This window comes from Calliphora vicina, chromosome 4 (genome assembly GCF_958450345.1).
Source record: "Calliphora vicina chromosome 4, idCalVici1.1, whole genome shotgun sequence".
Taxonomy (NCBI): domain Eukaryota; kingdom Metazoa; phylum Arthropoda; class Insecta; order Diptera; family Calliphoridae; genus Calliphora; species Calliphora vicina.
The window spans coordinates 17,137,326-17,150,908 of record NC_088783.1 but is presented as its reverse complement, the minus strand read 5'-3'; the positions used below and the strand labels follow the sequence as shown (position 1 = coordinate 17,150,908).

Genomic DNA, 13,583 nt, shown 5'->3' with positions numbered 1-13,583 from the left:
TTAAAACCATTAGTAAAGCCTGTTTTAAGCCAGAGCTACGTAGCCACTTGTTGTTTGAATGTGCATCAAATTTAATATTGAATGAAAGATGATTTCTTGATTCTCTGTTTTCCCGGCTCTGTTTTAAACCAGTGGTCGGCATTTATATCAGCCAGGGACCTAAACCATCACCTGTTAACAACAAAAATCAATGTGAAAAACTAATTCATGTTTTTTTTTCTTTAATGTTTTGCAGGATCGAAAGGAGGCTCTTTTAAACACCACAATATTGGATGATGCCGGCACCTGTCGATCCAAAGGTCCCAAAATAAACTCTATACCACAAGCCAGACAACAACAACAAAACGATACATTGGACAATAGAGAGCCGAAACCGGATACATATAGTAATATACCAAAACCACCGGTAGGTATAAGCAATTTGTTTAAAAATATTGTTTAATTCAACAAGATATTCAATAAATTCTTATCTACGATTTGCAGCCACTACAAATGACCAACAATAGCAACAACAACAACACCTACAAAGCCAACAATACACAAACAACAGCAGCCGGCAATAACACCAAGACGTTTGCTATAAATGAACAAATATCTGGGCATCGTTTATCGAATAGTTCTCAAAACCATAACAATGGAAATATTTACAATGGCAATGAAACTTACAGTAGACCAAATAAAACTCCAGCTCCCGCTAACGGCAACAATCAAGCTAACCGGCAAACTTTGCGCTTGGGCACCGTTACCATAGGAGAATATCGCCAACAGACAACACAGAGAAGGGAACCAGAAAAATTCGATTTTATTTCGGCCCAAAAGAAGGGTAGAGATTCCGGTGATACCACACCCACAAATGAGGCGTTACAAAGTGAATTACAAAGCACACTTTCCAGGGCAAATCTAAGGAAATCCAATGGCAGTTCTTATACCGAACATCAGCGTAATTGTCCTTTGCACCAGCAACAGCAGCAATTCCAGCAACGCCAAAGTGTGGATTATGGCAATAATGGTTATACGGTGGACGAAATGTCTAAGAAATTACAAAACTGTTCGGTGAATGACAATAGCTCAGGGGAGTTACTGGCGAAAACAAATAATCGCTCGGCGAATAGTGGATCTGGTACGACGGGAGTGGGCATACTGAAGAATGGCAATCGCAATGGCACCAGCAGCAGTAGTAGTAAATCTACAGAGAAGTCGATAAAGTTTGGTTAATAAGTGGATATTTTAAATTCTAAATAGAGTTATACAAAGGGATTTTAAAAATAAGACAGTTTTTGAGAATGATTTTAATATTTTCTAATAACTTTTTTCAAGATTTTTACATTTTGCCAGAATTGTTTTAAAATTTTATAAAATTATTTTCAATTTAAGATTTTTAACAACGACTACACCATTTCCAATTGTATTTCAGAAAATTCCAATTGAATTTCAGAATTTTCTAAATGAATTTCAGAAAATTCCAATTGAATTTCAGAATTTTCTAAATGAATTTCAGAAAATTCCAATTATATTTCAGAATTTTCCAATTGCATTTCAGAAATTTCCATTTGTATTTCAGAATTTTTAATTTATACTTAAAAAGTTTCTAATTGTATTTCAGAATTTTCTATTTGTATTTCAGAAATTTCCATTGGTATTGCTATTAGAATTTTCTAAAATACAATTAGAAACTTTTTAAGTGTAAAATAAAAATTCTGAAATGCAAATGGAAATTTCTGAAATGCAATTAGAAAATTCTGAAATTCAATTAGAAAATTCTGAAATACAATTGGAAAATTCTGAAATATAAATGGAAAATTCTGAAATTGAATCGGAAATGGTGTAAAATGTACAAAATCTTTAATTCTCTAACAAAGTAATTTTAAATCAGTTTCTAAATTTTATAATGAATCAGTTTCTGAATCTTTCTGTTTCACAACTAAAGCTACGTTTCCTCATACACCGTAATCGGCACCGAAAACGAAATTGCAAGTAGGTGTATGCGGAAACCCAGCTTAAGTGAAATAAAACTGATGTGGGTTTCCCTAACTTCATATGTATTTCAGAATGCGAAAGAAATCTTTAATTCAATATTGTGAAACAGGCTATAAGCGTCTGTTCCTGTCAGATTTACAAAATATATTTACCCAATTCACAATCGGGGCCTTAGCGTTGTATCGTTGTAAGTCGTATTTATGTCATACAACGCTACGACACCGATTGTGAATTGAGCAATTGAAATTTTGAATACGCCAACAATATCCAGTAAAAGTTAAATTAATGTAAACAGCTGAAAATCTTTAACATTTTCTAAATCCCTTAGGGCCATTATTGCAACTTGCCGTTATACTTAAAGGTAACTTTAAGCAATAGAAAATGATACCCTTAAAGGTAACTTTAACTATAACGGCAAGTTGTAATAATGGCCCTTAATGTGTCACAATAAATTTTGTTAATTTCTGCTTAATGTATTATTATAAATCATGATATAAATTGTTATAATTTTATTACTTTGCCTGGCTTATTTATGTTTATGATTGTTTTTGTATTTTTCTTTAAAAAAAATTGTTAAAAAAAAGAAGATAAATTTAATATAAATTTAAGTTATAAGCTGCGTCTAATTTAGTTTTATGTGCAATATAATCTCAAATTGTATATAAATAAAAGAAAAACTAATAATAAAACGAATATATAATAAAAAAATTCTATAAATTTTTAAAAAAAAATTTAGGAAATTCTATAAATCTCTACAATCATGTAACCAATTCTGCACAAAAATAAGGAAATAATACAATAAATCGTGAAAAATATAAAATCCTGATTAATTTAAATAGAATTGGATGTCGGAACCTTTATTATGACCCGAAATAAAAATCGTTCCAACAATATATATTTAAAATAGGTGATAACAATACATTATTATACAATTCTTCATTCAATAATCTTCAACTACTGACTCAACAAACTACAATTTGTTGAATAATTTCTCCATGACATTGGCGAATAATTGGAACCCCCATGAACTTGAGCATAACAAACGTCCTCTTCGGCCAAGACATCGGTACTGGAAAAGGGAGAGGAGCAAGATATATGAAACAAATTGGAATGTAACATACGTATAGTGGCCACACGTTCACGCCAAGTTTTCCAGAAAAGCTAAAACAAAATCAAACAATAATATCAATTATTTTATTTCAAAAAGTCAAAAGATAACCTACACTCTTATAAAGATGACCACCAAATTCAAACAGCATTGGTTTCTCCTCTTCTCCACATATACAAATGCGCATAATATTTCTATTTCTTTTGCGATAAAAATTTAACTTAAGAAATTGCAAAGGCATTAGGCTGACCAACCGGAAGGTTTCAATTTCGGGATCAAGACCTTTATAAACAAAATCCTCCAAATCGATTGCATCAAAGTCATCACAGCCAAATATGATTTTGGAACGTGTTAGTCCTGTATTTAAAATAAAGTAAATACATATGTATTACAATTTTATTAGTACATATAAAAACTTACCTATATGGTATTGCCTTAAACCCTCTCCGTATTCTGTAACCTGTGTAAAAGGATTTTCCACTATAACCGGTTCATAGATGTCGCGATATTCTTCTAGCATTAGTTTTTGTATACGAAACATCAGCTAGATATGAGCAGCTAAGAAATATATTTATATTTTGTTTGTTTTTCTGTTAACAATTTTCGTTTCAAATGGAATTGAAATAAAAAGGTGTTTCAGATTTTGTTAAATTGCAAAAATTTAACTTTAATACATATAGCACTCGTTCAACAATACTGTATTAACTCAAAATTTTAAAATGTTCAGTAAAGGGCAAAAACTGTTTGTGATTACATTTTAAGTGAATTTGAAAATCCGAATACATCATTCCATTTGAAAATATATTTACATCGTTTTTCTTTAAAATTTTTGCAATTATTGCAAAATAAAGCTATTTTTCGAGTTAATACCATTTTTCTGAAACTTCTCGATATTTGTTTGTATTATTTTATCAACAAAACAGTATCAAAAAATACATCCATGGCAGAACAAGCAAGGTACAATTATTGGAAAGTATGTTCTCAATTATACATTCCCTCTAACGTCAAACAAAAGAAAATTAGAAAAAACAAAACGAAATGTCTAAAACAAAAATAAATTTATTTGTGGTTTTTTTAAACAAATTTTTATGTATTTACTTTTTTTCGTGAAATATTTAATTCAAATTAAAATTTTTCCAAATAATTATGTGATGGTTTTAATATAACGTGCAAAACATCCCAAAAATAAATTAAAAAGTGATGAGAGTAGATGCTTTATTTGACGTTGTAGGGGTAAATATTGACAACTCTCCCTAATAATTGTACCTGGTTGATTCTGCCATGAATACATCCAAATTTAAATAAAACAATTTGATTATTTTTAACTTGAATAAAGGCTCAATTCAAAATAATACATTTTTTTAGTAAAATATACGATGTATTTCTATTTAAATTTTTGTATTAACTCAAAATAATACCTTTTTGTTTATACAAGGTAGTCACTAATTATCACGAAACTGCTCTCAAATGTGGTTATCGAGATGAAAGAGTAATCGGAATACGTTGAAATTTTTACAGTAGATAGATATTGATGTTGTTAGTTGATTTTTTGCAAAGAAAATTTTTAAAAATTTTGAGTTAATACAGTATTGTTGAACGAGTACGATATATGCTTTTATTATCAGTGATCACTCATAATTCGGATAAAAAACTAATTTTTCATATGAAAAAAATCAAATATCTGAAATATTTTATAACTTTGTAAATAAGCGTTTAATCGAATAAAGCAGCTTGATCTGTGATTACTCATATTTCGATTTTTCATATGAAAGAACTCAAAAATTTAAAATCCTTAATAACTTTGTAAATAAGCGTTTAATCGAAAAAAGAAGATCGATCTGTCATCACTCATATTTCGGACCAAACAACGATTTTTCATATGAAAAATTCTAAAATCATTTGTAACTTTAATATAAAATCCTTCGTAAATAAGCGTTTAATCGAGAAAAGGAGCTCGATCTGTAATCATCATATTTCGAACCAGACATCGATTTTTCATATGAAAAAATATAAAATCCTTAATAACTTTGTAGATAAGCGTTTAATGGAAAAAAGGAGCTCGATCTGTGATCACTCATATTTCGAGAAAAGGAGCTCGAGCTGTGATCACTCATATTTCTTAACAAAAATCGGGTTTTCATATGAAAACTTCAAAAATCTAAAATCTTTAATCTGGGATCACTCATATTTCTGATCAAAAATTGATTTTTCATATGAAAAAACCTAAAAATCTAAAATCCTTAATAACTTTGCATATAAGCGTTTAATCGAAAAAAGCAGCTCGATCTGTGATCACTCATATTTTTTACCATAAATCGATTTTCAGCTTCAAAATTCTAAAACTCTTAATAACATTTTAAATGATATTTCTGACCAAAAATCGATTTTTCATAAAAATTTAAAATCCTTAATAACTTTGTAAACAACCGTTTAATCGAGAAAAGGAACTCGATCTGTGATCACTCATATTTCTGACCAAAAATCGATTTTTCATATGAAAAACTTCAAAAATTTTAAATCCTGAATAACATCGTAAATTAGCGTTTAATCGTGAAAAGAAGCTCGATCTGTGATCAATCTTATTCATTCATATTTCTGACCAAAAATAGATTTTGGAAAAGCAGCTCGATCTGTGATCACTCATATTTGTGACCAAAAATCAATTTGTTTATATAAAAAAACCCAAAAATCTAAAATCCTTAATAATTTTGTTAATAAACGTTTAATCGAGAAAAGGAGCTCGATCTGTGATCACTCATATTTGTGACCAAAAATCGGATTTTTATATGAAAACTAAAATTCAAAAATCTTTAATAACTTTGTAAATAATCTTGACGTTCGAGAAAAACATGCGTTTTCATATAAATCCGCCTCCTAATAATAAGATTTCAATACGTTTTTACATTGATTACGAAAAATAAAAATCTAATAGTCGATTATTTTATTATTTTATTCGAATTATTTAAAAGAACAACCAACTCTTGGTATTCCTTTATTACAGTAAACAGCTTTCAATTTAACTTAAAAAAGCTTATAGTAAAAACACACACCTTTTTAAACATCTCCGTTATTTATTTATGTACATAACAAATACACAAACCTTTATTTAACATCAAACATGTTAATATCACAACATACAATTCGAAAAGCTTTCTAAAAGCAATTAACTGTTAAATGTGAGTGTCTCTTTAAAACAGTCAGTCAATAGGCCAATTATTGGTAACAGCATTTTTAACAAAACGTTTTTGGCCAACAACTACAACCTCTTTTAAGTCAGTCAGTCAGTTAGTCAGTCAGTCATTCCGTTAACAAAAAACACAAATAAACAAGGTTATTACACAACTTTTTCGAATGTACATACAATTACTAGTCATAAGAAAGACATTTAATAGTGGTTTTGAGGTTTTTGGCTTTGTTTACTGATTAAAAGAAAAGTTTTACACATTTTTCCTAGTGTCTGGATCAATTATCAAATATATATACATTGTTATGTTGGCCAGTGGACCATTCAATAGATAACCACTTAATTTATACTTAGCCGCCTTTAATACTTCCTTCCTAGTGTGATGGAGACATCTAACCCATTTTATTTATTAAATTTATAGAGTAATTGTTATTGTTGTTATACATATGCATATATATGGTCATGGACAAAAATAATGAATGAATGCATGGAATGATGAGTGTTTTCTGTCAGATATTTGTATGTATTTTTACCCACAAATAAAAAAGCTTTTTTTTAAATGTTGTAACACTAGTACGAATATTTTACCTGATACCAACAATAACAACAAACAAATAATACTCTCAAAATTTTCAACCAAGACTTTTAAATGTGTTTCAATCCTCAGCCGTACTTTAATTCAGTTATTAAGTCAATTCGGTCTGGTTGTGTTCGTACGTAAATCTTTTAACGGTTTTTGTTTTGGCCAAAAATAAAAAAAACTCAATTCAAAGTTTTAAAAATGAATTCAGTGTGCCGTGTTACGAAATTATTTGTTTATTTAAGTTTTTTAGTGGCTATCTGCCAAACACAGCCAGTGGTCAATAGTGATGGCTCCTACCATGCAGAAACTTCTGAACCAGCTTTGGCCCATCAATCGGAATTATCCGATGATCTAGCTTTACATTCTCAGGCGGAAATTTCATCTGATTCCGGTTTTAGGGTATTTCCATAATAACTTAAATAAAATTATGAATTTATTTATACGCTTGCATTTCGAAATTTACAAAATTGTTAAGTGTGAAGTAGTGATTTGAAAAAATTAACTATTAAAATATTTACGTTGGTAACGGTGACCTTGAAAGATGATTTTATTTGATTAACAGTGCGTTTTTATAATTTAAGTGCTCATAAATATGTATTTTACAAGAAAACATTAAAACAAACAAATATGCGACAAATTATAATGAAAACATTTAAAAAATTGTTGCTATACAAAGTATAAAGTTCTCAGAATTTAACCTTTGAGAAACGAAAAGGTCATCAGTAGAAATACAATTGCGCTGGCGCGGATTATTAATGCTAAGATTTAAAAAAATTGTATTCGAATAAAAAAAACTTGAATCCAGGTTTTGCAATCAAAATAAAAAATAGATATCGTAGTCAAAAATGCTCAAACTAACAGTAAACCAGACAAAGTAAACAATTTACTCTTACTCGCCCTGTATTTAACAAGAGGTTTATAAATATTTTCCCCATAGAGAATTATACATAGAGTCGAGACCATAGAGAATTATACACAGATACGAGGTTACAACATAAGTATACATTGTGATAATGGGGGCAGTTTGTAGTGTAGTTTGGTTTTTGACAATTGCGTCTCGTCTCTTCTTTACCCTATAATTTCCTTCCTTATTCATAATCAATTGTTAATTTGATAAAAGTTTTATTATTTATAAAAAAGAATTTCCAAACACTATTTGTTTTATAAGCCTGTAATAAATTTAAATATTTATTTGAAATGAAAAGTTTGTCACATACGATATAGAAACGAGGCACTGATATAGAATCAGGGGGGTTACTCTCTATTGCGATGCGAAAGAAAAGTGGTACAATTGGTACCCTTTATTGCGTTTTCGCATCGCACAAAAAATTAGTTTAAAATGTTTTTATTTACAAGTTTTGACATTTCAATTTGTCATTCTTCGCTATTGTTTATTTTGTGGTGCCAGTATTGCTTCTTTTTGCGAAAGCGTTTGCGTAGACGATACAGAGTACAAAATTGTATTCTTAACGCATTTACCTTTCGCGTCGAAATTGCTTTCGCATCGCAATAGAGAGTTACCCCCCAGAGCTTCAAATTAATTAAATTTCAGCTTAATTCACTAAAATTTTAATTTGGAATTAATAAATGTCTGCCATTCATTACATGTATCTATTCCCTAATCTAATGTTACGTTTTAACCTTTTCAAAACGCTGGTTTATTTCCTTTAAATAAACCGGATACTGTTGATTGCAAATAAAAGCCGTTTAGTTGTTTGAAAATTGTAACAACTCTTTATTTATTTAAAATGTACAACAACCACAGGATTAAATAGTCAATCAATGTTTTTTATACACGTTTATAAATTCGCAGAAATACTGGCACACTTTATAATGTACACGAATTCACTTGAAAAACACAGCACTCAGTTGAGGTTTGTTCGAAAAGCGTCTCTGATAAACTCACTAACGACTGCAACCTCTGCCAATATTTATAACACTGCCATCTGCTCTCTAGATTGCTCTTTAACTGTCTAGAGCTTTCTAATACATACGCCATATGTGGTGTACTTTCTACAATGTTCTTTAACTGAATATTCGAATATACGGTCGCAGCAAACAGCGTTGCCAACTTACGATCAATGGTCAACTGAAAGCTTTTATTCAATGTTAATAATGCCCACAGATATGTCACAGTTTGCTATTACAGCACTGCTATTTGAAAGCATTATGCTACTTTTAAATCAGCCGTGTTAAAATCGTTATATTTGAATTCAAGTACAATTTCGTAACACTAATATAATTATTTAGCTTCATTCAAAGGCTTTTATTTAAATATAATTCACTCATCGTTGAATTAAATCATAACTGAAATCTTAACTGAATTCATTCAACCACATTCTTAAATTTTTGTTAATTTAAATCTAATACAAATTGAATTAAAATATTTTTCATTCAATTTATTAAAAGCTTTTATGCATTTAACTTGCTATGTTAGTTTGTTTATATATTAGTTTAGGTAAAAATTTGTAACTGAATATTATATTACAATATGTTCGAAAAATTCTTAATATCATGCATAAACCTGATAATAATGCAATATTATATTCGAATATTCTAATTTTATTTCGACAATTCGAACATATGTTCGAACATTTTTAAAAGTTGATACAATTAATTCATGAAGATTTATAAAAAAATACTTTTAGTTTTATCTGAGGCCAATTTCTTACATTTTCCAATTTCGAACTAAATTTTTTTTAAAGTATTTGCAATATACTATCATTATATTACGTTTTTTTAAATATGTTCGAAAATTCGATTTTAAATACGAAATATGCAAGGAGTTTTAATAAGAAGAAATTAAAAAAACATTGAAAATACATATGTCTTGAAAACAAATTTTCAATGTAATTATCAAGGGAGAGATGTCGTTTTTTCCTAATCGGGAGTATACAGATATATTCACCCTTATCGTGGTTGGCGTAAACGTCATATGCCTACGACAGTTTCGTAATAGATTAAAGAAACAGTTTGCATTTTATCTTTAATCTAGTACGAAACAGTCGTAGGCGTAAGACGTTTACGAAAACAACGATAAGGGTGATTATTCCTGTTCGTGAGTTATTTGGGAGCCTTGGAAAGTTATTCAGCCCAATTAAGAATAAAAATTCCCCGTGAGTTTTTCCCCTTTTCTCATTTTTCCTATTCAAATTCAATGGGAAAAAACTCCCGCGGAATTTTTTATTCATAATTGGCTGATTATGTCGCAAAAGAAAATTGTAAAAAAAAAACGGAATGAGAAACATACATGTAGTATATGTATGTATTCTTTTACCTCATGTTTTAGTGTATTAAAAAGGATGTATTCAATATTTAGTATTGATTTAGCATTGCCAACTTCTGTATTTCCAAAATTTATGCAATCTTAAGAATGTTTTCAACAAATAACTAATACAATTTTGTTTTTCAGATTTCATTATTTAAAGCTGCCGAAAAAACCCGAGAATCTGTCAATTTAGAAACTGAAGGAGTACCATCGAAAGTTTTAAGTCTCTACGATAAAAGTCAAAAGAAATTTTTAGATAAAACACAGGTTGGTGAAATAAGTAAATCTTTGAAATATCTAACCAAGTCAATATTTTCAATACTTTTAAGATACAAATACTTAATAAGGTAATAGTTGAAATCTACTGAGAGTAAAATCAAATAAATAAACCCACTGTGCTGTAAATCGAATCCGAGTAACGAATTCACATGATTTGGTGTTCTGTAAATCTAGTCCACATGATTTTCTCGTTTTACTTTCGATTAAAAAAATCTTGCGATTTGCAGAACATCAGTTTTTCGACTCTTCGTGTTTGAAAATCACTCAATTTACAGAACAGGCTTAGAGTTTAGTTTGGTGATCATCTTTATTTCATCAACTATTTGCTCAATAAGACGGCCCTTTTCACTTTGGACTCTTTAACAGTGTGCAATTATTCTCTTGACGACCACTGTTTCCAGCAAATATTTATGTTTGTAATAAACTTCTACTGTGATCTCTTACAAATTAGAGTTATTGTTGTTTAAAAGAAAGATAAATATCCAATTTTATATTATTCTTACCCCCCATTAACACAAAGTCTGGTTAGGTGCTAAGTCCCGGTTCACATTGTGAAACATTTGCTGTAAAACATTTTTAAATTCTCTTTTGAAACAGCATTCGTGTCCACACAGTGAAGTTTTTGCTTTTCAGTTTTTGACATTTCTGTACATAACGAATAAATGTGGATGACATACTCAACAAAAACTTTCGTGTTAATGGGGGTTATTAGCACATTTCCTGAACCCCCTGTCTATACTTGACAAATATTTATCATAACAATACATGACATTTGTTGTCAACGCAAAGCACTAACAATTTTGTCACAACGAATCAATAACACTAATAAATCGAGTGATTTTCAAAAACGAATAATTGAAAAATACTCTGGGTCATAGACAACTAGATAGGTAACTGAGAGCCAAACACCTAAGTCTGTTGTCAAAAACCAAATTCATGACAATGTATTACATGTATTTTGTATCACCCGTATGTGTGAAAAGAGAGTAATTTTTTACTCTCTCCTTCCGTTCTATGCGTTTATTCAATGTTCTGGGTCCTTATGAAATTGTAAGACGATCTAGCTATGTCTGTCTGTTGAAAACACGATGGGGCATAGATAGCTGGCTTAAATTTTCCACAGACACTCCCACGGCCCATAATTTCACCTAGCCCCATACAAATTTCCCTCGGAATACTGTTTGAACAGTCATAAATATGTTGTTTATGCGACAATCCTGATAAAATGTTGCACAAATTAGTTCTAAGTACTCTGAAATTATACCGTAAAGTATGACGAAAATGGGCCAACATTTCTCCCTAGTCCACATTCAAGGCCCCCCTCAGGAAATGACTTAAATATTCATAATTGTCTTATAACACTCCTAATTGTTTATTTTGACAACAATTATTTTGACAGACAAATGGTTGTCAAGATAATTATTAATAACACAAATTTATCAAGTATAGACATAGGGTAAACACATTTCAACAATATGAACTTTACAATACTAAAAATAGCATTTATTGTTTCTGAAAATTTGTTTCTATATTTCTAGCCCCTTCCCATTTTGGATACCATTAGCGAACATGAGAAATATGGCAATAATGGCGATATGTTTGATGGCATATCCCGCAGTCTGGTGAATGGTTATGAGGCCTTCTCCAATCTTTTAAATACTTTAATACAGGTAAATAATAAATATCAACAATAATTAACTTAATTACTTACCGTAAGACTGCTAAAATTTAATTTCATTTTATTTATTTTAGAAACCCAAAGAAATTGCTCGTTCCATCTCGAAAGGCATTACTGCACAACTGGATGTTATAGGTGGCAAAATAGTGGGGCTGTAGTAGTGATATTTAGTGTTTGGTTTTTATTAAATATTGACTTTATTAGCAAACATTTGTTTTCATTTACATTTGCCATTTCGTAAAACACATTCTGTATTAGTTTTAAGTGTTTATTAAATAAATAAGTTAATCGTTATGATTTTAATTTTTGTATATTATAATATAAAATTTACTAATATTTTGTTTGATTTTTAAAGAGATTTTTGTTTTTTGGTTAAAGTAAATAGTTGCATATGAAATGTATGAATTTTACATTGGTTTTTGGAAGACTATTTAAATATTTATTTCGTTTATTTATATTTTAATTATAATTCATACATTTTTATGCACATACATACATACATATATTTTATTTGTTTTTATTTAATAATATAATTATGAGTTAAACCTTTGAGCTAGTTGAGTTGGTAAAATAATTTGAATTTAAAATGAATTGGGAAATTGTATTAAATTAAACAATTTTGTTTTAAATGTTGTTACTGTTAATTATTACTAATCAGCACCGTAGGGACCTACTTTGAGGCCATGTTATCCATCCTTCATTGATATGTAAAGTCCAAATTTAAAACTTTCACTCAACTTTACTTCTATACATCCAGAGAAAAAAATAGTTGTACATGTTTACTGTATGTAAAGTTGAATTACATCTTTAAAAACCTATTTCCTTTAAAGGTAAGATCAATTTAAAAGTTTACCCCCTGTCTATACCTGAAAGCAAAACAATTTCCAAATTTTTGTATGAAAAGCACTCAAAAATGATGTAAAAACTGAGTGATTTTCATACAAAAATTTTAAAATTGTTTTGCTTTCTTGTTTCTGAATCAGGTTCTTATACATTTTGAATACAATATTTTAATGTAATGAAATATATACGAATAAAGCTATTTTATGCCAGTCATATTCTAATGTAACTACGGATCTGCTAGTGGATAAACTAATAAAATGATCAATGCCGTTTTGAATTACCATGCCGAGCTGCATTTACACTAGATAAGTTCTGACGCACCTTCAGTCCACACCGGACCATCTTTTTAGCTACTGAATAGACAGATACACTACTTGAACGTGTCTCAGTTGTTCAACTCAGCTGAAATCTCAGATATTGTAAACGCAGCTTTTGGATCTAAATTTATATTCAATGACTAAGATTTCTCCTGAAAGGGTTCTTTAAATTTTTTTTTAAATTCTTGTTACAAGCGAACTTCAGTTGCGTTGTCAGAAGACAACCACAATTTTCTGATTTCCAATTTGGCAACAGAAAATTATAGCTGTCAGTTGCCATCTGTAACACCATTTTGGAAACTGATAACGCAACTTTAGTTCGGTTGCCAATCTATTTCTATATAAT

At 29.5% G+C, this 13,583-nt stretch overlaps 3 protein-coding genes across 3 annotated transcripts in view; 2 read left to right on the top strand and 1 right to left on the bottom strand.

Moving 5' to 3' along the window:
• Positions 1–1,375, top strand: part of LOC135956881 (GATA zinc finger domain-containing protein 14) — a 28,970-nt gene extending 27,595 nt beyond the window's left edge. The window contains exons 6-7 of the mRNA XM_065507482.1: positions 236–406; positions 484–1,375. Of these exons, the coding sequence (XP_065363554.1) occupies positions 236–406; positions 484–1,215 (903 nt within the window). The 3' untranslated portion in view covers positions 1,216–1,375. The remainder of the gene's footprint in view (positions 1–235; positions 407–483) is intronic.
• A 1,455-nt stretch (positions 1,376–2,830) lies between these two features.
• Positions 2,831–3,628, bottom strand: LOC135959209 (uncharacterized). Its single transcript, XM_065510295.1, has 3 exons — positions 3,506–3,628; positions 3,201–3,442; positions 2,831–3,138 (listed from the first exon to the last, which is right to left on the bottom strand). The coding sequence occupies exons 1-3, from the start codon at positions 3,624–3,626 to the stop codon at positions 2,932–2,934; spliced, it is 570 nt and encodes a 189-aa protein (XP_065366367.1). The 5' UTR covers positions 3,627–3,628; the 3' UTR covers positions 2,831–2,931.
• A 3,422-nt stretch (positions 3,629–7,050) lies between these two features.
• LOC135958857 (uncharacterized) lies at positions 7,051–12,407 on the top strand. Its single transcript, XM_065509792.1, has 4 exons — positions 7,051–7,251; positions 10,265–10,387; positions 11,938–12,069; positions 12,152–12,407. The coding sequence occupies exons 1-4, from the start codon at positions 7,051–7,053 to the stop codon at positions 12,233–12,235; spliced, it is 540 nt and encodes a 179-aa protein (XP_065365864.1). The 3' UTR covers positions 12,236–12,407.
• Positions 12,408–13,583: the final 1,176 nt, after the last annotated feature.

Coding starts and splice junctions, on each gene's coding strand:
- LOC135958857 (XM_065509792.1), top strand. CDS start 7,051: ATGAATTCAGTGTGCCGTGTTACGAAATTATTTGTTTATTTAAGTTTT. Junction 7,252..10,264: donor CATCTGATTCCGGTTTTAGG/GTATTTCCATAA, acceptor TTTGTTTTTCAG/ATTTCATTATTTAAAGCTGC. Junction 12,070..12,151: donor TTTTAAATACTTTAATACAG/GTAAATAATAAA, acceptor TATTTATTTTAG/AAACCCAAAGAAATTGCTCG.
- LOC135959209 (XM_065510295.1), bottom strand. CDS start 3,626: ATGTTTCGTATACAAAAACTAATGCTAGAAGAATATCGCGACATCTAT. Junction 3,443..3,505: donor TTTAAGGCAATACCATATAG/GTAAGTTTTTAT, acceptor TTTTAAATACAG/GACTAACACGTTCCAAAATC. Junction 3,139..3,200: donor GTGGTCATCTTTATAAGAGT/GTAGGTTATCTT, acceptor ATTTTGTTTTAG/CTTTTCTGGAAAACTTGGCG.